The 25,417-nt window shown below is 40.3% G+C and overlaps 1 protein-coding gene across 1 annotated transcript in view; it reads left to right on the forward strand.

The window, feature by feature from the left end:
* Window positions 1–2,543: 2,543 nt before the first annotated feature.
* The window catches only part of LOC138303607 (killer cell lectin-like receptor subfamily B member 1B allele C), a 110,632-nt gene continuing 87,758 nt past the window's right edge, over window positions 2,544–25,417 (forward strand). The window contains exon 1 of the mRNA XM_069242899.1: window positions 2,544–2,693. Within this exon, the coding sequence (XP_069099000.1) occupies window positions 2,606–2,693 (88 nt within the window). The 5' untranslated portion in view covers window positions 2,544–2,605. The remainder of the gene's footprint in view (window positions 2,694–25,417) is intronic.

A 25,417-nucleotide genomic window follows, 5' to 3' on the forward strand; every position in this document is an offset into this window, starting at 1 on the left:
AAAGTAACAACGGAGTGAAACAAGAGATAATGCTCAGACACTCACACAAAAATCAGAATAGAGGAAGACGGTGATTATCTGAAATCCAGCGCCGGCCTGACGAGGAGCTGTCCGATGATGAAGCATGACACCAAATGTGGTGTGTGAGGACTCTTGCTCCTGACTATCAGGACTCCCTCTCTTTTTCCTCCCGTTAGTTTTTGGAACAGTGTATTATATTATATTGTGAAGGATAAGTAGACAATTGTCTTACGTATTTACTACTCAAAATGGCCTGACATGAGGATGGTAGATGACGTGACAATGAGGAATGCAATTTCTTTCTTAAGAGGTGTGTTTATGAGGTAAGGGATGCCCGAGGAGTTGGTTTCCGACAATGGTACTCAATGCGTTTCACAGAGGATAACAGAGTTTATGGTGGAACATGTCATAGCACATCACAGAACAGCTTTGTACCACCCCAGATAGAGTTGTCTGGTAGAGAGTTATAACAAGGTGCCGAGTGAATGTTTGCAAATGATTATGAAGAGTGGAGGAACTTGGAAGGAAGGATTGAGGAACATGCTGTGGAGATACAGGACCACAATACACTCTATTACAGACCAGTTGCCATTTGCATTGCTGAACTGAAGAAAACCCACTTAGTTAGAGTGCTTTGGTGAACCACTCTACTTCACCAAAGATCAAGGTAGAAAATGCTTGCAGAGCGAATACTGAGAATAAGTTAGAAGAGCGAGTGGGCCCTGTCATCCCGGTTGGCTATGGGAAAAGGTGGGAGTGACTAATCAGAGAGTTTCGAAATCTTCATCTTTACACAAGGGCGTTTTAATATTGGTGTTCATAGCATGTGGAAGGAGCACGTGTTTCCCTGTTTAAAATACTTCTTTAGATATTGTTTACCCAGATTGTCTGCTGATAGAAGAGATTGCATAGTAGGTAATTTATGATAAAATACACAGATCCTTGCCCCAGCAACCTTTAAGTTCTGATCTTCAAAGGCCCTCACCCGAGCTGGAAGCAAAAAATAATTGTATCCAACTGCCTCTTTTCCCAACCCTGTGATTTGTAATTAGCTGTTTACCTAGTGGCAATTTCAGTCCCAGAAGTCTCATTAATCAGATTCAGTGATAAACAGAATCTCCATTTTAAAATATTCAGTCAACAAATACATTTCCTCTACATAAGTAGGGAAGGAACACACATTTAAAGTCATATACCTTAGCATAGAAATGGTACCCTGCAGATCCTGTGGTATTAGTCCAGACCTTGTAGCCTGAAAAGGATGAAGTGAGTAACAAAACTCACCAGGGGGTTTTAGGCAAGTTTAGAGTAAAAATTGTCTTCAGAAATTGAGTAAAGAACAAGGTCTGGTGCCTGGTGCTTTCAGGGAATGGATGGGCCCAGACAAGCCTTTGGTGCACGCATCAGAACCTGCTGAGTGGATGCATAGCAACTGTACCTATATGTTCTGCTGGGGTCCAGCACCTCAGACGTACTCCCAGAAACTAGACAGTCAATGACATCTATAGAAAACAACAGTTTTAAATGTGGATTCAAGGTGGGGAGCAGAGACTTAAAAAAACACTAGTCATTTCTTACACCTGTCACTATTGCAGAATAAAAGCAGTACAACCCCTTTGCCCTATGCTAAAAATACAATCAAGCAGAGAAAAGATCAAATCCTAACCCACGCAAATCAGTCAGCCAGTTTAAAATATGGCATCATAGGTGAGAACAAAACCTGTAATCAATTGTCTACTATAAAGAAACAATATAGACACTCAACTGTAATACCTTCCTACAGTTGAGTTGTGACAGCACAGTGCCTGCTGCCAAAGCCAACAGCTGAAGGGAAGGGCAGTCACAGAGCATAGTTAAAGCAGCTCTTTAAAAAATGAAAATGAAACATTACGTTTCCTTCTTCTGCTCTGTTTTTGTAGTTGAACAGTGACAAGCAAAAAGGAAATAGTCATGACAGCATGTTTATATTTACACTCCTAATGTAATTATAGAAGCGTTAGTATCTGTGTATAAGTTTTTACACATTCCGAGCTCCTGCACCTTTTTCTAACAAAACTGACTTGTATTAAACCAATGCTAATATTTTTTTGGGGTCAAATATCTAACAACTTTTCTGATGTCTTTAATTTTGCATTAGAGATTCTATTTTTAATCTTCATATTTAAACACATGCTCTCTCTTTCTTCTACCAATGATTTACGTGATTTGTGGGAAAGATGATGATGTGATCATATAATATAAGGAAAAAAGTAACCCCTGTTCTATAAGATAAGGCTAGTGCAAGTCCCCTCAGAATTACATAACCTTATATTGTTGTATAACTCTTCGCTGACTTGCAGTATCCTTATTATGTACATCAGCAGTACTTTATTCCATGTACTTTGTTCTTTCATAGCACCCAAACCCATATAAAACCAAGCTATTTTTCATGTGAGCAAGATGACGCAGAGGAAGTGAGGGTCTGATACGCATCACATCACACTTCCTCCTTTTGGAACCGCCACAAGGGTTTCTTACTGCGTCGGGTACTCAGTCTTCGTGCTGCTTGCTCTCTTGTGTCCCCACCTTGGTCATAGCTCTGCGAATGGCAGGTTCGGTAATCTACGCTGACTTGCAGCTCCCCGATGGATCAGATCCCATACATCCCCCGCGGCACGCAGACAGGGTGTCTGGTAAGTGCCCCCTTTTCTTCTATTTTGGGTTGATTCCACGAAAATTGCCTTCCTCTCAAACAGAGCTGAAGGAGAAGTAAACGTGGTCCTGGAAATGTTTTAACCGCAGCCACAGACTGAAACTTGTACACAAGCATGACCCTCTCCAGGTAGCTATGTAGGGTTATCCAAGAACATAACTTTTAAATAAGACTAAACAAATTATTTTTCAGCACAATTTCACAAGGATATTAGCTAAGATCCAGGGTTTTACGGACATTTAAAAGAATGTTACTATACATCTTGGTTAGGCCCTTCTCCAAGTACATGGGTTGGAAGATCTGATTACCGAGGCACGGGTAGGAGAAAAGATTTGCCTAGTCTCCCATGAGCCAGTGTTAGAGGCCAGCATCCCTGTTGTACAGCCAGACCTTTTTTCTTAATTGTAAATTTATGTGAATGCACAAATGAATCAGTCATCTAACAACTAGACTAAGCTACTCTGCCACTACAGCTTGGCCAACGCAGGCTACAACTACAAACAACACATATCCATTTTAAGACAAACGTGTGCTTGGTTCCAAATGCCGATCACCTTTGATGACTCACATCGTGATGGGCATAAAGAGGGTATTCTTCTAGGACAGTTGTTCCCAACTTGTGGTGCAGGGATCCACTGGGGGTCCGCGACTGCTTAGAAAATTCGATAATATTAACATATTTGGTCCCCAGCTTTCAGTAATGACTCAGAGGGAGGGTCCCTGGATTCCAATAATGATTCACTAGGGGTCCCCGCGTTCCAGTAATGATAAAGTGGGTGTCCACAGAAGTCAGAAAGTTGGAAACAACTGTTCTAAGAGACAACCGCCCCCATGTCCTTCCAAGCAGAAACCACTCCAATGCAGGTACCTCTTCTGATAAAGATATTTCCTCTATTCTAGGGACTTTGTGGGCATATTTTCAAAGATTTCACACAGAGCAACGCAGCAAGTGAAGATACAGTGGCCCAAAATCAAGATGTGACTTGCGTAATTTTTTTTTAAAGCTAATGTGGCGATAGTGTGGCAAAACAAACAGGTCATATTTACAAAGTGGCGCAATGCATGCATTGCATCACTTTGTAAACCCTTGCGCCGGGCATACTGGATGCAGGGGGGGTCCCCCGTTAGGGGACTAGCAAAAGTGGTGCAGTCGAATCTATGAGATTTCACTGCATCACTTTTACTAGCATTTTTAACGCCTGCTCAGAGCAGGCGTCAAGAGGAGGCACACTATTTCTTAAAATGGGCATTTATGTACTTTGCAGGATTAGCGCCAACATTGCAAAGTACAACAATAGCATAAGAAATGTTGATGCTATTGTGTCTAACCTGCAGATATGGTGCGTTGTATCTTAAATACCTGCAAGAAAAGTGGCGCTTCATAACATGAAGTGTCACTTTTCTTAAACCTAGGCCTGTGTGTGTTTTGCCTGAATGGGAGAGAGCAGAACTGCACAATATCTTCAAATAAATTGCACAGATATGCTCTCTCCATCCACTGGTGCACTTGTGGTTGCCTTGCGCCAATGCAGCCACCCTTGCACTATAGAGCAAGAGTGTTGATGTTAAAGTTAGAGTATTGTTTGCACAGGAAGGTGTGCCTTCCTGCAAAAAAACTAACCCTTGAAGTTTATTTTTTTGTATGTGTGTTGCAAAATGCAGCACACATGCAACAAGAAAATAATGAAGATATTTCTCCTCACTATGCCACTCTGAGGCAGCTACACCATTTTGGCACAGTCCCATGTTTACAAGTATTTAGTAGATTCAGATCTGCATCAGAATCCATAGGTGGATGCACGGGAACGCCCATCCACCACCATTAAAATACCCCCCTGAGGCAAAGTATTTCAAAGCAGTGCATTGCACTTTTGTTAACCACAAAACAATACAAATAATCAGTTACATTGTTTGCAAATGCTAAAAAGATTTTTACATCAAGTCCATGTCAACAAAGTGATGCTAATCCAATGCAAAATCTTTGAAAACCTGGCCATTGACTTCCGCACATATGTCTCTTATAATGCAAATCATCTCACACAGATGCTACAGTCCATAAATGGTAACCCCAAACAGAGATACTCTAACCACAAATGTCCATCACACTGACTTTCTCCTAGCATCACATTTTCTGGCAATTTCTACAAATGTTGTAATTTGTTACAGTCGGAAATAAGACTGAAAACCAGATAATCAGACATTTTTAACTGCTCAACCCCATTACCTACTCGTACTGAAATGATCCTCCTGCAGAGGCTTCTTCTGCTATTGGTACTTCATTTGATGCTGGCATTCCTCTTAAAGCAGAGGTCTTCGCCACGTGCTCCGAATTCAGAATAGGGGACCATACATAACCATTGTTAGAAATGGGGTGTCTAATTGGCAGAGCTATACACCCTTGTCCAAGTAGGGACCACAGTCGTAGTTAGGGTAAGTCACAAAACTAGCCAAATTAACACGTGCCCACCCTCTGGTAGCTTGGCACTGAGCAGTCAGGCTTAACTTAGAAGGCAATGTGTAAAGTATTTGTGCAATAAATCATACAGTAACACAAGGAAAACACCACAAAAAACCACCATACAGGTTTAGAAAAATAAATAACATTTATCTTAATAGAATAAGGTCAAAATGACAAAGATACAATAAGCAGAAATATCACTTTTAAAAGGTTTAAAAGAGTCTCACTCCTTAGAAATAAACAGTTGTCTCTTTGTTACACACAGTACATGGGATGTCAAAAATAACAACGCACGGAGACCGGAGAGGAGGAGATGCGTGGAAAAATAAGGTGTTGCGTCAAATTTTCCGAAGCGGCACATGCGATGTGTTGTTTCTTTCGACACTGCAAGGGGTTTGCATCATTTTTCGGCACTTAGTCTTAATTCCTCACTGCGATGCAGGGATATTTTTATGCCCAGGGATGATACGTTGGAAATCCTTGATGCCCTGGAAGAAGGCACAGGCGATCTGTCAAGTCAGTAGGTGATGCACCAATTTTTCCGTCGCAAGGTAGGCGCTGCTTCAAATTTCCAGTCAGGAAGTTGGAGGTGCATCGTACCAGTCGTCTGTGCTGCAATTTCTTTGAATTTATTGCATTGATTTCTGTAGGCATTGCATTGATTTTCAACCCACAAGGAATTTCTTGAAGAGGTGAAGTCTTTGTTGGCCCTGAGAGTTCAGAAACAGGAAGCAAGCTAAATCCAAGCCCTTGGAGAGCACGTTTGGGGAAGGCAGAGTCCTTCCAGCAAAGTCAGAGGCCAGCAGAGCAGCAGGGCAACAGCAGGACTGCAGTCCTTTCCAACAAAGCAGTCCAGATGTGTCCTTTGGGCAGCCAGGCAGCTGTTCTAATAGGGTGTAGGTCCAGAAGTGTCTGGGCTGGTGGGGTCAGAGACCCAGCTTACATACCAAAAATGTCTTTGAAGGGGGGGTGGCTTCACAGAGTGGTTTTGAAGTGCACAAGGGCCCCTTTCAGCCCGGTCTTGTCTGCCAGGGTCCCAGTGGGGGGTATGAGTCCTTTGTGTGACGGCAGGCCAGTGGCGTTTGAAATGTAAGTGTCAGGCCCTCCACCCTTCCAGCCCAGGAAGACCCATTCAGTATGTAGATTAATGCAGATGTGACTGAGTGTCCTGTGTTTAGCACTGGCTAGCAGTGAGAAAGTGCACAGAGTCCTAAAACCAGCAAAAACAGTGTCAGAAAAGTGGAGTCAAGTATGCAAAAATGTTGGGGGATGACCACCCTAAGGCAATCAGGTCTAAAAACCATGATACAATCTGCATGTGTAGAAATATGCCATGCAGGCCTGACACCCTCAATAACTTCAATCAAAGACCATACTTGCATATTCTATAATAGTTCTGGGAACCATTGAATCAGGATGTGGATCAGTAAGGAGGAAGATAGACATAATGTGGGTGTGATGGCCACTGGGGAGGAATAGTGACTGAAGTGAAATGTGTGAAAAGTGTATGTGTGTCTGCTTCATACACCTCACACAAATATGCATGTATGGGAGGAATAATATATGATCCATACCCAGTCTATGAATCACAATACAAAATACGCTCTTAGATGGCTGGTACTCCGCCTCTTGTGTGCACAAGGTAGTATTGCTTTCAACTCCCACTTTTCATCAGGTGTATCCTACTACTTTCTTCTTGAAACTGCAAACTAAGGAGGTGCTGCACTTTCAAAATGCTTCCCACTCAGATCTGGGCTCAAACGTCAAGCTCTTGTCATGTCTTTCTTGAAAGTTCTACTTTGACTTTCATTTAAGGGAATAACACTATCAAATATTGTAGATTGACCGTTGAGTTTTACATGGCCATGTTCCTGCTTAAGTGTCCAAAGGTTTCCTGTCATACCTTTCAACCAGAAACCTAAGATAAACCTCCCGCAACTTACTTGTCACCCATGTAAAAACATACAAATGACATGGAGGTCGCCCTTACACGTCCAAGGCTCCACCGGCTGGAATGTTGTACAAGTTTATCTTAGCCTAAAAATAAATTGATTGGGCCCTGAAGGGACACCTCTTCTACTCAGTATTTTTGAAGCCCAAGAAGGGTTTTTCTGCAGAAAACCTATTGAGACCATCTGAATGTCACCCCTCTTCTCTCTAATCTAAGGGCTAGGTTTAGCTTGTCCTATAAGGCTACAGGAATCCAAGCTCGGAGTCACTACCAATGCGTTACCATGTACTTTCATAAAGAGACCCTTGCTTAAAGCATGGATGTTACAGTTTAGAGCAGCGAATCATCAGCTGCATTACAATTGTAAATGCCTTTGTTTTTTTGTAATGACTTACGGAAAACCTCTGATCAACCAACAAAGCCTTCCTTCCCTTCACCACAGAACCAGTGTGAGGACCACACCAAAGGCTGAATAAAAAATTAGGTTTTCATAAGACTCATCTCAGCAACACAGTCAAGTGTCTTACGGATAACATCTTAACATTCCTTAAACCCTAACCATAACAATTTAGAAGATCCTGGCAGATTTATTTTATGCAGTTATATCGTTATGTTTGTGGTTGCTGTTTTTGTTTAATGTTTCAGTGCCTGTCCCCTGTTTACTGAAAAAAGAGACAAAAGGTTTTTCAAAGAAGGGAGAATGCCGTATCGCAGTCTGTGTTATATGAGGGAAATTTAGTTCATACTTTTACTGCTGTGTTATAAAGACAGTTTTCGGCTTGTTCCAAACGCCCTGATTATGAGTTGAGTGGAGCAGGATTCCTGTGTAGAAACCCTCTTGACTCATTCATGAGTAGGCCTTTTATCTCCTCCTGAACTTACCAGGTGCAAGAACCAATTTTGTTAGAAAATGAGGTGGGTAATATTGCTCTTTTTTGCAAGGGCGGTAGCCCCGAAACTGTAGGTCGGCCTTTTTGGAGGACTACATGCCAGGAGCTTTGATTCTCTTAGGCGTCTCAGCAGCATTTGATACCATTGGCCAACAAGTTCTGCTGAATTGCTTTAAAGGGTTCCGTATCAGAGGCACAGTCTTAATGTGGTTCTACAGTTTTTTGTCAAAGAGATCTGTTCAGCCCACTATTGATCCGCTTGCATCTGATACAAAATTGTTGGCTTGTGGAGTGCCACAAGGCTCTGTTTTGTCCCTTCTGTTTTCTAATTTGTATATGGTCCCCTTGTCCTATTTAGTCCAATTTGTCAGGCTGACACTATTTATGTGTGTGTGGATGATATTGAAATCTTTAGAATGTATGCAAACCCTAGAGAAGAACATGTTCACACTTGCTTATTAAGTGTTGAATTATGGATTTTGTGAAGCCAACCTAAATTAAAGGGAGGTAAGAAGGAAAGTTTGGCCACCTTTTTTAGGTGAGAAACCGACTTCTGTGAAATGGCTAAATGGCTAAATATCTTGGAGTGAGATTTGATATACATCTTATCTTGTCTGATCGAATAATTGCAGAATTTAAAATCGTTTCATTGACTCAACTACTAAATGCATTCATCTCAGCTGGATTAAAGTTTTGTAATTCCATGTACTTAGATCTCCCGGCCAAGACTTTTAAGAAATGTCAACTTGATCAGAATTATGCAGCAAGACTGGAATTGAATTTGCAATAGAAGTACCACCCACTGCTAGGACTAACCAGATTACTCAAATTCCTCCTTTGTTTCACAAAGTACTGTTTAAGCGCCATCCTAAACCATATTCATGCGGGTTCTTTTTTAATAAAGCTAACCACAGTCTCAGATCAGAGGAGACTTTTCTGGTGACTATCCCTAGATTCCGTCATGCCACCTTGGGAGGTAGGACCTTCTCGATGGTACCAACAAAAATTTGAAATAGATCATCCATCTCCGTGGAGGTTGAGCCTTCTTTGTTGAAACTGAGGAGACATCTGACAATGTGTTTTTTCCATGGTTATAAGTCTGCTGATGCAGTGACACATTTTCAGCCAATTAGGAGCTCTGCACCAAGATACCCTTGGGTAAGTGCAGCACTTTATACACAGTAAGAAATAAAATAAATACAAATAAATAAGAAAAGGCTCAGTATTAAAAGCAGCAGCTTTACTTGAATTTTCTGCTCAGAAATATAGCTGGTACATTTTTACTGCCGAGAAAAACATGTAGAACTACAATGCAGTTCTGTCACAAATTTACAGGAAAAGAAGTTACTACGCCACAGAAGGCTGCCGGTAATCAGGCCCCGACTGGCTCTACTGTACTCTGGGTGTTTCGCTGGTGGGATGGCAGGGTGAGGGCTGGTTTCACGGCTGGTGGAGGTCAATTTTGCTGCTGGGGACCGGTCAGAGTTCCCAGATATTTGCAAAACAAATAGTTTTAAAGTGTTTTCTAAAAACATTTTTTTGCATTTGGTTGGTTCCTGTTTCCTGTGGGGCCCAGGAGCAGCGCTGATCTTTAGGGCTCTAGGGAAGAGGGTGGGGAGGAGCTTGTTGTTGCTTGGCTCAGAGTCCAGTACTAATATGAGAGATTCTTCATAATGCAAGACAGTGTATTTCTTTGCAATGTGATCTTTGCAAGCATTTCAGTTTAGTATGTTAAAGTATACCATTACATTGAATGACAATTGTTACAAGTAACAGATTGCAATAATGAATTTTGTAACATTTGGGTCCTCACCACCTCCCTGATGATGATGCTATTAGTGAACCAAAAAAACCTGTCTTTTGTCACCGAAACGTGACCTTTGGTGACAGATCCAGGTAATAACATTATAATCTTTTGCTCTATGGGAGCACACACACCAAACAGATGTATTTTAAAGTACACCTGTGATGATGAAGGAGAAGGAGGCATTATCAAAAAAAGTAATAGCTTAGGGGTCACAGAATGTGGTCAAGTGGAAATCAGGAGTGGTGCAAGTTTTTTGTGCTATTCAACCACACATGGTTATCTCATCCTCTCTCCTCTTGTGGATCTGCAAGATTTACCAGCCCTTGCACCGCCCGTGTGCCACTTTTAACATGCCCCTTTGTGTTTTACTATTTCAAGAACTAAATCAGCGCACTCTGCTATGCATCTTTCCAAGGATTAGTGATAATAGTGTTCAGGGAAGCTGATGGTTTAATGTGTAAGCTAAAATGAAAATTAGAGCACCCACCCCTGGTCATTGTAGAGATCATGTGCCCCACATAGCTAAAGGTCATGATTGGTTGTCATCCATCCTTCAATGGTTTCATCCTCCCATTTCTCACCATGCAACTATACATTAATTGAGCCATGCAGCCTTGTCTACAATCTCCATCTATTCAATCATTGGACAAGATCCAATAAAGAGAAATGTGTTGTAGAATGTGCCATATTTGCAATATTTTTCAAAAATATCTTAGCGGGAAACTCCCGCAAGGACTTCCCAGTCTGGCTTACCGCGCTCCATCGATATATGAGGTATAAGGACTGTTCTCACAAAATTAGCAAGGGCTGCTTTTTGCTTCCAGTCCAGCCCTGCAGGTAATGTCATTATCAACAAGTGCTTAATGTGGGCCAATGGGGCCCACCAGCACTCATTTCTTGGAACTGGCACTTGTTTTTCCTGATCAGACTTTGACCCACTGCAAGAGAATGAAAAACACAAAAGGGGAAAAAAAGGTGAGAAAGACAGAAAAACTGTCACAAAAAAAAGTAAGTATGAAAAATAACCTAAAAGAGAGAGATAAAGGGAAAGAGAGTGTCTGGTGGTGGATGAAAGAGGCATGAGGTGAAATCACAACTAAGCAGACTTGGTGTTCGGCAGCTCTGGCAAGCAGTAGCGTCGGCTGCTGGCTTTGAGCAAATTTCAAGTACATGCACTTATTATTTTACAAATTAAGCACTTTTATAAAATCTGCACCTTTCCTCAGATTTAACAGCAAGGTCTTACTTGAGGTGTTAATGAGATGATTTGCAAATATGCAAATGGCAGAAGTTATTAAACAAAAATTGCAAAACAGAGATATGAAACAAGATGAGTACACCTGCAAGAACTCTCATAATATACTACACAAGGTGATTGTTATTGTTGTGCAGTGGGTAGAATAGAAATAAAATCAAATTAAGCACATAGATATATTTTGAGTATTTTTAGAAATATATTTTTGTCCTCACCATTCTGTATATGAGAAGTTAGCTGATTCCAAGCCTTAGCAAATAGATCCGAAAAAGACCTTCATCCCATAGGTGTCAGTAAATAATGCAGAATTACCACAAGAATATTAGAAGGGGATTGTAAGGAGCATGGAGGTTCATACCTATAGACAACAATTGTAGCGATGTGTCACATTCCATCTTTGACCATAAAATCATGTCTCTAAAGATTACAATTAACACTATAGGAACCAACCAAACACAACGACAGAGAGAGAGAGAAACAAATTGAGACAAAAGAGGAAGAAAGCAAGGCAAGAGTGATACAAGTGGAGCAAGTGAATGCAAGGAAAAAAAAAATGAAGGTATATATTAACAAGTGAAATCATAGATGAAATAATGGAAAGAAGGAAAGATGAAAGCTAGGAAGCACAAAATAAAGGATGAAAGAATGTAATGATTCAAGAAAGAATGAAAGGATTAAAGATTTTAAAAGGATAAAAGGAGTGACGATTGGAAAAAAAAGGTCCCAATTAATGCATTTCTGAGGTATATTTGGGCTGGAGTTTGAGTTTCTATCCATGCTGGGTACACATATTGATGACGCTTGGTGACTGAAAGCGATTGCTGCAATGGATATTATTTCATGATTTATGGGAAGACACTTTATCATTTGTATTGGTAATGCTATTTATGTCAATTTCATCTGTAACATAGCATGAGTCTAGTACTAGGCTCAAGGAAAATTTGTTTTGTGTATGCGTTGAATGAGAATGGGGTAGGAGATAATACTGAAGGTAGCAGCTCTATCCAGAATGATGAGGGCATCAGTGACTGTCCATGATGAGTTGGATGTTGTCTATGGAGGCGATGAGGGCGGCTTCAGTGCTGTGGCTGGGTCTGAAGCCAGATAGGGTGGTGTCACAATACCAGCATTCAGGATCAAAATCTTTGTTGAATTTGCTCTTTCCTCACGGGATACACCCAGTTGGTCAGCCTGACTCCCTTCACATTGGCTGTCACCAAACTCATCTGCAGAGTATCACAAGGATCCTCTCTCGGTCCAACTCCTGCATGGTCCTACTCACCAGCATCACTCGCACACACAGAATCAATGTTATAAACTACGCCAATAACACACAGCTCATCCTCTGCCTCTCTGATAAAACATTGAACACCAGAACCTATTCTCCACCTGCATGTCCGAAGTCACCAGATATTTGATAACCAACTGCCTCAAGCTTGACACAGACAAGACAAAGCAAGTCATCTTCGATAAGGACACCTAGCTATGGCAGTCCAACTGGTGGGCTGCTGATCTCAGGCCTACTACCAGCCCAAGCACCCCGGCCAAGAACCTCAGAATAATAGTGGACAAGCAGCTCACTATGACAGGCCAAGCTACTCAAGAAGATTTTCAAGTGACTTTTCTTCAACACTTGCAGAACGGTCACCCGGGCCCTAAACACCAGCAAGTTGGACAATGGCAATGCACTCTACATAAGAATCAACACACAACTGACCATATATTTAGCCAACAACTCCCCTCAGATGGAGTCCCACTTGCATAGGACCCCCTATAAGCAGAACCAGATCCAGCGCTAAGCCTTCTCCAACCTCTCTCCCAAAGCCTGTAACGATCTACCACTGCACATCAGAGCCGCCTCCTCGGTTCTTGATTTTCACAAAACACTGAAGACATGGCGCTTCACCTAGTCTCAGCCCTAGCTCAGCCCACGATGAGTTGTGCACTCTGCAAATAACCACAACAAAAATATCACATTTGCACATTGTTTACCCTCTGCAATGTGATTACTTATGTCACAGTGCCAAATCAACTTTTCCATTGCTCTCTTGTTATTATATATCATTGTAGTTGTAAGTTGGCATACATTTTGGTATAGGGATATGGACATTGCATTTTGTCAGGAGCAGCTTGCGGTGCTAAAGAGAGGTGGAGCGTGCGCGGGTGGGGGGAGAAATTAATTAAAAAAACAAACTTACCTGAATCGTCGCCTCCATCACCCCTCCTCTCCTGCGCAGACAGGCTGCAGGCACAGGCTCCCAGCCTGCCCTGTGGCCAATCCTGATGCTGCTCAGAGCAGCATTAGGAATGGCTGGGAGTGCCCAGGCAGGGTGCCGCCAAGCAGACTGGGAGCCTGTGCCTGCTCCATCCAGCCCGTCAACACCGTGCTGGGCAAGAGAGAGCCTACTGCGCATGTGTGTTTGGCTGGCCGGAGACATACATGCGCAGTGAGGGGGAGTGCCTGCACTCCCCCTCAGTGCTCGTCATAGTCTGCAGCCCGACCCTTTTTTACCAAAAAAGATAATAAACATAGCTTTTTATAATTTTGGGGTAAAATGTTTGAGCTGCTGCTGGCTGGGAGGCGACGCTCCTCCGCCCTAGCGGAGGAGCCACGCCTGCATTTTATGCTCTATTACATACACATATACTTATATGGTAGTACTTGGCCATTTCCATCATTCATTATGTTGTCTGCAGGTTGCAGCCAACTACTGATTTATCTGGATGTTTTAGTTGTATCTTATCATGGGTGGATTTGTGAATTTTTTGTGTCAAGACCTTTTGTTTTTCAAAACAAATCTTGACAAATACTTATATACATAAACACCTTGGGGCTTTCAGGCAGCCCTTTTCATTCAATAATATGTTATAGTGTTTTTCACATTTTGCGTCTGCCCACCGCACCATGCGACATGGGGCAGTAGGTCAGTCCACTTCATCCTCTGGCTGTCTTCAGTGTGAATTACGGCATTTTGCTTGCATACATTGGGGCATATTTAAGAGCCCCTAGCACCATCTACTGAGATATTAGTTTCGTTTTATTAATGCTGAAATTCGTTAGATGCCCAAAATCCCTATGCCATATTTACAAAGTGGCACAATGCATGCATTGTGCCACTTTGTAACCCTTTGCACTACATTATGCCTGCACCAGGCATAATGTATGCAGAGGGGGAGTTCCCCTGTTAGGGGGGCCCAAAGAATGGTGCAAGGACATCTAACATAGTTCCTTGCATAATTTTTTTGGGCACTTCTAACGCCTGCTCAAAGCAGGTGTTAAAAGAGGGCCCACCGTTGTTTATAATGGCCCCCTGTGTACTCTGCAGGAGTAGCGCCAAAATGTTGGTACTACTCCTGCAGAGTACATCAATAGCATCATAAAACATTATGCTAGTGCCCCCTATCCTGCGCAATGGTGCACCATATTTTAAATACAGTGCACACATGGTGGCGATGGAAGGGGGGCGTTAAAGGGCACAAGAAATATGCCCCATTGTGAACATCCACCTTAAAAAAGTGATACAACAGCCAACGTGTAACAGATGTGCAAGGCATGTTTCAGCTGAGAGTTCTGCAAGGATCTCACCGTTATTGCGTTCCTTGTGTTTTGGTCCGATTAGTGGCTGTAAGGAACGACCACTTTCCCAGTACTGTCTCCAGCTGCCGGTGAGAAATAGATGCACAAAGAATGTTTCATTTGAATTCTGTGCAAGGATTCCAATATTTCGTGTGGGTGGAATTTTGAATGCAAATAAATATGTGTTCCCCTTAATTGGATAACACATTTCATAATGGAAGTAATGTCTCTTCTTGTCTGACACTTGGGTTTTGTGGCCACAGAAGTGCCATTTCTAATATACAAGGTTCATTTTGTAAGTCGTAAATGTTTTCTGACTCCTAAGATAGGTTAAGCGACTCCTACCGAAGCACGATTTAAATGTGGAGTGGAAGAGGCTTTCCTATCAAATTTCAATTCAGAATTGAATCTGTCAGTGGTTTGCAGCCACAATTCCATTGCCAATCATTGAGCACTTATCAACTGCTCAAAGGGGGTGTAACTGATTTGCAAATTGGAAGGAATCCTCTTGGAACTCTTTCTACTTTGGGAACTTTGGTGGCAGACTTAGCGGGAGTAGACTGTGGTCCTTTCCACCACTGCCTACTCCTCCTGAAAATTTCTAGAAAATAAAACTAGGGCCCGAATTTAAGAAAAATGCAGCTGCATCTAATTGCAGTGCCACCTTTCTTGCACCCCTTAGCGCCCCCCCACCGCCACCATGTATGCGTTGTATATAATATGTGGCGCATCATTGTGATGAGGAGGGGCAATAGCGTGAAAATTGTTGACGCTATTGATGTATTGTGCAGGATTAGCGCCAACATTTTGGCACTAATCCTGCAGGGTACATCGGGGCCCAATAAAAACAATGGTATACCCCCTTTTAACACCTGCTCTGTGCAGGCATTAAAAATAGCCGCTAAAAAAGGCACAGTGGAATCGCTTAGATTCCACTGCACCTTTTTTGAAGTCCCCCTAATGGGGGAAAACCCCCCTTGCATACATAATGCCTGGCACAGGCATAATGAGGCGGAAGGTGTTACGAAGTGGCACAATGCATGCATTGCGCCACTTTGTAAATATGGAGCAGTGAATTTGGCCTTGTTGGGCCACATTAGCATCATAAAGGAATGACGCTAATGTGGTGCAAGAGACACTAGGCCCTCCTAGCTTTTTAGCAGCAACAGCTCATATAAGAAGCACAGGCTGCTTTTAAAATAAATGTTTACCATTTTGGAATGCAATCACAGGGAAGGTAGTCCATTGTCCCTTAGCAACCCCATCCCTGTGATTTCCCCCACAAACACAGGGGATCGTAAATGCAACCTGCCTACTGAATTTTAATTAGGGAGGTCATTCTATGAACCTCTGTGGTTCTTTCTTTGTGAACGTTTACTGTATAGGTTGGTTTACAAAATTGTATTCCATTCGTAAAAGGTTAGTGCATAATTTGCAACAAATTATGGGAATGGAATAACAGTACATGTGGTCCGTATTTCTAAGGTGCACCACTTAGACATCTAAAGGTCATTGGTTCAAAAAGCTGTCTTTCTTTCAACCTTCCTTTGTCAGTTCAAAAAGACCATTCAATTGTGCCCTGTTAGCCTTTCATCATGCTAACATTATTATTATTAAATATAAAAATGCTTTATTGAAATTAGGTCACATAATACAATTTATTGCAAAGTGATTTAATCCCAGTGAGCACCAATGGGAAAAAAAATGTGAGTTGAAATAAGCAGAAAATATAAAACAGTAAAATGGTGCATACAAAGTGCAAAAGTATGATACTATACCAACTGTGAAAGAAGAACAAATAACATTTGTTGTTGTTTTTTAAGAAAAGTAAGCAGGATAGAGAAAATGAAAAAGAGAAAAAAAGGGGCTAAAAATGAGAGAAACGATGGAAAAGAAATGGTTGAGAAATGGAAAGAAAAAGAGAAGAGTTAAAATATAAGAAATATAAATAAGCAGAAACAAGTCCAATCATAATATAATACTTAAGAAGCCTATTAATTATAAAAATGTAGTCATGGAGGTTCTAAGACAATATTTATGTCAGACGAATTAACAGATTGTCTTGAGCGGAAGGACGTAGGTGGCATACATATCACATGACATTCAATCATGAGCTGTGTGGATGTTACATTTACTGCTCAAGTCTATGATTATAATGTAGCATATTCCACCACCTAACAAGTGTGATATTGGTAGTATTATTTCCACTAGACATACTAATTTGTAATGCAATAGCAAGAAGTAAATTGACAAATTTCACATCCATGAAATCAGTGTGCTGAGTCTGTAAGGATTCATACCAAAAAATATCTAGCCTATTGAATGGTGCATTTATGGACCACTCATCAGTTACCTTATTCCAAACTTGTAACCAGGAGGCAAGCAGATGTGGAAATCAAAACAATATGCAATATATCACTCTTTACACAATGACAAGACTTACATTTGATATCTGTTGATAAGTTAAACCTGTAAAAAGAAGTGGGGTGCAGCGTAGTCTATTATATAAATAGAATAATGTTTGTGTTATACTAGCAGTGAGAGACATGGGTTGAATTTCAGAACACATTTTGTTCCAGATTTGAATAGAGAAAGCTTGTTGAAAATCAGTTTCCCATTGTACATCCACAATAGTCTTTGGTCTATCATCAGAAACCTTCTTGAGATTCATGTATATGTAGGAAGCACTCAGGTCAGTGAAAAAAGTATTAGAATAATTTGAGGCTTGAGAGTTGGGACTTGCAATTGATGAAGGAGAAGAGAGTTGTGAAGTGAAAGAATTACTTTTAGTTGCTCATGTTTGCTGGTTTGAGATAAGGGTATATTACATTTATTTTATAGTCCATGAAAATGCAAGGAGATTTCCATTAGAAAAGAGCTCCCATATTGTTATAATTCCTTTGTGCATCCAAAAGTGTCAACTATTACTTATTTTGATGTTTTTATTGTACATTTAGAGGAATGCTTAAAACTAACCAGAATCAAAAACAAGTGTGCAAGTATGGGGTTTGCTAATGATATAGTATAAGTGATATTAGGTGAGGAAAAAGACTTAGGAGTGTATGAAATGTAATCCATGTCTCTGACTGAAAAGGGTATGAGTAGGGAGCGTTCCAATTTGTGCCACAGAGTGGAGCATGAATTTGTGTCATCTGATGAAGAGTAAAAGCAGAATGATACTTTGTAAAACTGGGAAATTTAACACTCCCTAGCCTTCTGGGATGTTAAAGCTTGAAAGATGATATACATGCTTTTCTCTTGTTACATATCAAATGTATTAGCAATCTATTCATGTACAGGATGCATTGATAAATAAAAATGAGTATAAGGTAACAACATCACTTTGATGGTGTTTAGTCTACCCCACAATGATAAAAATAAAGGTGACCATATTTTAGATAACGAGAACATGTTTTGTTTGACATAATATTCATATAGTCTTTAATGAAATTAATATATAAAATGCCTAGGCATTTGTTATGTTTAGAATTCCATCTAAAGCCAAAATCTTTATGTATCTCTTTCAAACAGTGTTTGTTAAGAGGTGGAACCTCTGATTTATTGATATTTAATTTACATATTTAATTTATATACAATAAATCAGAGTATTCCATCAACACATGAAACAATTTGGGAATGGTGTTCTAAGGGTCAGACATAAAAAGTAAAATATCATCAGCAAAATCAGTAAATTTGTAACCCGAGAATTTGAAAAATCAATGAATTTATTCCCCCCAAAAGTTCCAAAGACAGTATAACAAGTAGATAAGATATAGGGCAATACTGTCAAATGCCTCTGTGGGAAATAAAATGGGAGGATTGCAAGCCATTAACAAAAATAGAGGGTGTAGGTGCTGAGTAAAGTAAATTAATGTATTTAAAAATGTGAGGCCAAAAGCCATGACACCTTAATGATTAGATAATAAAATCCCAACTAACATGATCAAAGGCTTTTCATGCATCCAATCTTATGGTCGCAATTGAGGAAGAAGCTTTGGATGCCAATAATTAAGATTTAGAGAAAGTTCGAGAGTTGGCCTCAGTGTACATACCATTTACCCTTTACAAAGCCAGACTAATTTATGCCAATTCAATCTGAAAGAATATGAATACTGCACAGAGGAAATATCATCTCAAAGATCTTGTAATCTGTACTTATGAAGGAAATGGATCTATAATTCCCACAAAAGCACAAGTCCTTGTCCTTTTTAGTAATTAAACAAAGCATAGCACCAAGAAATATGCCTTTTGCATTGTTTATTGAAAGAAAATATTAAATAGGGCGCAACAACTTTGGAACTAAGATCTGTGAAAAATCAGATTAAAACTCAACTGAGAAACGATCAGCCCAGGAGTTTTCTCAGTAGGCAATTTTGCAATTGCTGCCTTAATCTCATCAATCGATATGTCTGCATCCAGAGAAGAAAGATCAACTGCATGATCTTGAGCTTTGAGAATGGGGTTAAAGTAAGTACCTTTTGCTTCTTCTGAGGTAGAGTGTAATGGAGTGTACAATTGATTATAAACATCTGTGAAAAATTCTAAAATCTTGGAATCAATGCAATATCTATTGCCATGCACCTTGGTGATGATATTTACTTTAGATTTTTGCTTATGAACTTTTAGGTAGTTGACTAATAGTTTACCAGCCTTCTTGTTAACTTTTAGTGTCATGCACTTTTAACTGATTGATCATTAAATTTAAAAGTGGCCTCAATTAAGTAAAGCTAAAGTGTTTTTTCTGGTTATACGAAAAATAGTCTTGGTCAAGGGTTTTAATTTGTTTTAATAAAGTAGAGGATTCTATATGTTCTTTCTATTTTTAGTTGCAACGTGGTCAATAATAAAACCTCTAGCTGTTGCCTTAAATGCATTCCAGATAAAGGGCATTGCAGTACCATATTTAAGATTTAGGTCAAAGAATATGTTAAAAAGGTGTTCAAACTTCTCAATGAAATTCTCATCACTCAATAGTGAGTAAATGAATCTCCATCTATCTATCCATGGAATATTCTGGAAGTTAATCTAAATCAGCTGTGACTGGGACATTACCATAGCAAACCACACTCAGCAACATAGCACTCTTTAAGAAAACATATCACTAGTGCTATAATAACATCATGAAAATATTAACACACAGTAAAATACCACTGAGCCCAACCCCATGTATGAATGATGTAATGAGGATACAAATCCCTTTACAAGGGTGGGGAATCACTTCATACATAATTCGTTCATGAGGAATGAGGTATGAAGCATGATGGATGTGGAGAAATAGATGATAGATGAAGAATGAGGAATGATATAGGACACATGATGGAAGAAGGGTGAGGAATGATCGGTGAGGGATGAGGAATGATGCATGGTAGAAGAGGAATAAAGGTTGAGAAATGATCTATGAGGAACAATCAATACTGGATGGTGAATGATCTATGAAGAATGATCAATAATGGAAGAGGAATGATGGAAAAGGAATGATCGATGAGGAACAATCAATGATGGATGAGGAATGATTCTATGAGGAACAATCAATGATGGATGAGGAATGATCTATGATGAACAATAAATGATGGATAAGGAATAAGGGGTGATGGATAAGAGATAAGACGTGAGGGATGAGAAATGAGAGAGAAATGAGGAGTGGGGATATGGTGGGATGAACGGCACAGGAATGATGTACAGATTTGATTAACAACCGTTTGTATTAGTGCTACATATGTAGAATTATGTCTTCTGTGTGAGACTCACCAATGGTGCCATTACCTTTCTAAGTAGTTGAGGTGTCACTTTGAAACAAATCAAAAGTGTGATCATTTAACATGTCTCTTGCATGGAGAAAATTTGGAAATTTTTCTGATGGTCTGTTCTGTTTGCACAGAACATTAAGCACATTGCAAATCGAGATGAGGAATTGTCTGGTCTGAATGCTCTTGGTTATGCTAATTTTTTATAAACAATGGTTTTATAGTCGTTCCCACAGCTTGAGTGTCCATGGGCGCCTACATATGTGCTGGTGTATGTGTGTGCGTGGCGGTCACTGTTGGTCTGTAAATGTATTGTTTTAGGTATTTTGGTGGTATACGTGTTGTGTGTCTTTTTTGCATGTCCGTAGGCACTCTTCAAAAATCACACATATTGACTTTGTAATTGTGCAATACAGTATTCTATACTGAGGAATAAAAAACACTCTGCCTGATTTAGAGTTTGGTAGATGAGGTTACTCCATCCAAATTTGACAGATGTCCCATTGGCCATATTACGGTCCATTATGTCCTAAGAAAATCGTGCTTCGGCGAACAGGAGATCCATCACATTTGTGACGGACTAACCCATCTGCCAAATTCTAAATCAGGCCCTCCTTGTTTATTGCAAGCGATAATTAATTCATACAGGTCAATTCAAGTTATTAGGAAAGTTCTGCTTGGGCAAATTATTGTGAAACACTGAATAGGTTTAAGTCAATTGTTGAAGTATTAATGTTTAAAAACAGATGGCTCATCCTAAATAACTCCTGGATGTCATGCCTTACTATTACCCCAACATTTGCAGGGCAATGACCCCTTCATTTGGGACCACAAGCATCAACATTCACGGTTCATGAAAATATTTGTCAAACGCAGTTGTGGTGGAAACACTCACAATGAATCATAATTGTTTGTTAAGTGCAAAGCTCATCAAGTGCTTCTACCTCGTTCAAACCCACATCCTCTGGTTTCAAGGAACAGTATTTGCTCTAAGCCACAGATACTCTCAAGCGTACTGTTTCCGGCAGAATATCGCAACATCTTTTTATAGACATTATAAATACCTCATAACTAAATTAGGTTGAATTTGGTAGCTTTTGATGTGTTGTTGTACACCACAATGTATCAACACAAATAAGAGTCAATGGATGCAATTCAAAACTGCATAACAACTACACTCTGTGCTGTTGAAAACTCATTTACTTTCCAAGGCAAAAAGAGTACCATTATAATGTCACATTGCCTAAACATTTGGTGCCAGATTTAGCAAGCCTTTACAGCAGTGTAGCATCACAAACAATCATGCAAACTGAGGCAGAGGCTTGATTTGGGCAAAATCTTCCAGCGTACATCCTGATTTATGCTGCAAAGTAACCTTAAAGTAACACAAAGATGAGATGTTTGGTAACTTGTGCTATTTTGCATGAAGGGACATCCCATGTATAGTACATGGGTGTTCTCATTCAAGCATCCATGGTGTTTGATGATAAGCCCTACATACTAAACAATGTGGACAGGGCTTTGTCCAAAGAATGTATGCCTGCTCCAGGATGTTATGCTCCAGGATGTAAAGTTGGAGAAAAGTTTTCTTTTCTCCAAACTTTTGTAACTTTGCTTGCGTGCTGTTACAGCACAGCACATATGCAAACATGGAAGTAGTTTGTACGAAGGGTGTCCTTCTAGTACAAAGCCTATGACAGCTCTCACGCCCATACCCTTGCACTACGTTGCAACACTATGTGCATGGTGCAAAGCAGCCTAAAGTGCACCTGCACAGGAGGAGAGACAAACAATGCCACATTTTAGTAGAAATGACCCTGCCCTACTTGCTCATCTTCATGAAACACAGCACATCAACTTTGGTTGCTGCACTGCATTCTAGCAAATAAATCTTCCTTAGTGTGAAATTAGAATTCCAGACTACATACAATTGCTCTAATATTAGGCAAGGTTGACCAATCATTTGAAATGCTACCTTCACAAAAAGTACTAGGGGGCATATTTAAGTATTTAAGAAAAATGGTGCTGCACATTTCTTGTGCCCCTTCATGCCCCCTAACGCCACCATGTGTGCGTCGGATTTAAAATATGACGCACCAGGGTGTTAGTTAGAGAACTAGCGTCAGACTTGTTTATGCTAGCCTGGCGCTTTGCAGGATTAGTGTCAACAATTCTGACACTAATCCTGCAAAGCACAGAGGCCAATTGAAAACAACGGGAGCCTCCTTTTAACGCCTTTTTTGACCTGGTGTTAAAAAGTGCCAAAAACCGGCACAGGGAAATCTCTGAGATTTCCTTGTGACATTTTTTAGGCCCCAATAATGGGGGAACGCCCCCTTTGCATACATTATGCCTAGCGCAGGCATAATGTAGAGCAAAGGGTTACAAAGTGGCGCAATGCCTGCATTGATCCACTGTGTAAATATGGTGCAGCATTTTTCCGCCTTCTAACGCGACATTAGCTTAAAAAAAATTACACTAGTGTGGAATTAGAATGGCGCTAGTAGCTTTTAAATGTGCCCCTATGTTTTTATATGGTGTTTTTGTAAAGTGTTGGTATCAGATTGCAATCCAATAGATGAGATACCATGGAACTCATTTATGAGACATTGCACCACCAGAGAGTCATTTATTTTTACTATCCTGTGGTGCAGTATGCCAGCCCATATTTACAAGATCACACAAAGCCACCTTGCATGGCTTTTCACGGACTTGTAACTATGGACCCCTTTCACGCATAACACTGCATGAAATGGGCGTTCTATGGGTGTTGCTTGGGGTCTTCCCATGCAACACCCACAAAACCTGAAAGATTCTGATGCATTCCCAGATTTACATGTCTGGGAATGCGTCAGAATCCTATGCCACCGCAGGGGTGGCGTAAGAGTGACACAACGGGGAGAAATATCTTTATTTCTCCCTGTTGTTTCCTCTTTCTATGTGTGCTGCATTCTGCAGCACACATAGAAAGAGGAAAACACCTCTTGTGGTTGTTTTTGTGCAAGAAGGTGCCCCTCAGAGCAGGCTTTAAAATGACGTGCCTATTACTTTAAATGGGCCTCTCTTTACTTTGCAGGATTAGCACCATTATTCATGGCGTTAATCCTGCTAAGTACCACAATAGCATCATAAATTATGACGGGAGGGTGCAGAAAAGTGGCATGTCACAGCTGATGCACCACTTTCTTGTAAATCTGTCCCATAAAGTTGTGAGCTAAGGGTCAAAAAGCTGCAGCTTGCTACAGCTTGCTAGTATGACTACATCAACCTGGTGCAACTGGATGTGCACATGAGACATTTTGCACAAGAGACATGTTTTTTAGCAAACCGTCAAATGATCACTGAGCCTATTGTGAAAAGTTTAAGATTTTATTTCTTGGACAAATACCTGTAAATCCTGCTGTCTGGCAAACTGTCCAAATGGCATGCAATTCACCCTCTTTCAAACCCACACCCTTGCATTTGTTGCTGAAATAACCTTTATATGGGTTATTTAGAGTTTCGCAAATGCAAGCATGTCCAGGTGGGTCATTTATTTTGTTTCGTGTGTTGCAGACCCCTCTGGACATGTATTTTGTTTTCTTTTTTTTAAATAATGCTTTGGGTTTTTTTTTTTTTTAAAGAATAAAGCTTTGCTGGGAAGGTTGACCAAAGATGGCACCTGTTCGATAGCAGATCAATGCTTACAAGGAGGCCACCACCGAAGCAGCTCTGTGGATGGCACAGAGATCTCTGCCAATCTCTAAGTCTGCCAGGGTGTCCACAACCAAGTGAGTGGATTCTAGAGCCTCTGCTGACAAGGAAGGCTGGTGAGCCATCCACCAATCTCCATATTTCTCCCTATATTTTTTGTAGCTCAGTACATTTTCACCTGATTATGAGCTCTGGGAGCCTAAATGCTTATAGCCATGGTGGTAACATCAGTATGTCTCTTGTGCAGGGTAAGTTGATCTCTCATATCTCCAACCAGTCTTCACTTCCAGGTGTGATGAGTGGTAGGCCATCCTACCAATTATTCTGTTGCTAAACAGGCGCTATGCTAAGTTCTGATATTGCCCATGGAGTGTAAATAAAACATTACATATTTTTTGTCTAAATGTAAACCCCCAAAGAAGTTATAGAATTAGATTATACAAGCAACGTTTCTGCGCTTAAATTACTAATACTAGGGAGTCACAAATGCAATGTTTTTACTGTGTTTAATGTGACAAAAGTGTTAAGTTCACCAAACCAGGCCTAGCCATGTTTTCGAATTTCACATTCTAATACTACCTGATGCAGAACAGCAGAGCATGCAACTCTTTCCTGCCTGGCACCGAGGACGTTCAATTGTGTTCTTCAAACCTTTTATTAAGGTACAAAAAGCAGTCACTTCTGTTGTTCTGCTAGAACTGTATCAGGTATAAAATGTATTATTTTCTGTTCTTGATGTTCCTGGAGAGAACAGATTTACAACTACTTACAATTATTGGCCACTTCATTTGGCTAAACGGAGAAGCTATATATAATTTAAATTAAATGTCCCTTTTTCCAATTGCATGGCATAATACAACATTTTTCAATAGATGTAGATTAAAAGGAAATTGTTTATGTAATGTGTTTTCTCTTTTACTATTCTGTAGTAATATGCCACTTTCTTCATGAGACCACAGTCACGGTACAGTTACTGTGCCTAAAAATGTATGAAAACTGTAGGACACAAACGAGGGCTTCTTCGGCCGTCTTTGAGAGCCGACTCCATGTTAGTTTGTTTACCATTCTACAGTTATTTTTTATTTTACTGACCCCAGCCTTTACTGAGCAATCGTTATGGCAAATGCCATTTAATTTGAATTTGCCTTGTGCTGGACCATCATGTGCGCTGGGTTCTGACTAGGTTAGAATTCAGGTTCTACAATTATTTGCATTTTGAGTGTTACAAAATGATTGAATAACCATTGCCTGTTTGCCTTTTCCATTGATTCTTACCTGTTAACAAACCTTCTTAGTTTGTACTTTGAACTTTATCTTAAGTGGGCTTTC

Source organism: Pleurodeles waltl, chromosome 7, assembly GCF_031143425.1.
Source record: "Pleurodeles waltl isolate 20211129_DDA chromosome 7, aPleWal1.hap1.20221129, whole genome shotgun sequence".
In the NCBI taxonomy this organism is placed as follows: Eukaryota; Metazoa; Chordata; class Amphibia; order Caudata; family Salamandridae; genus Pleurodeles; species Pleurodeles waltl.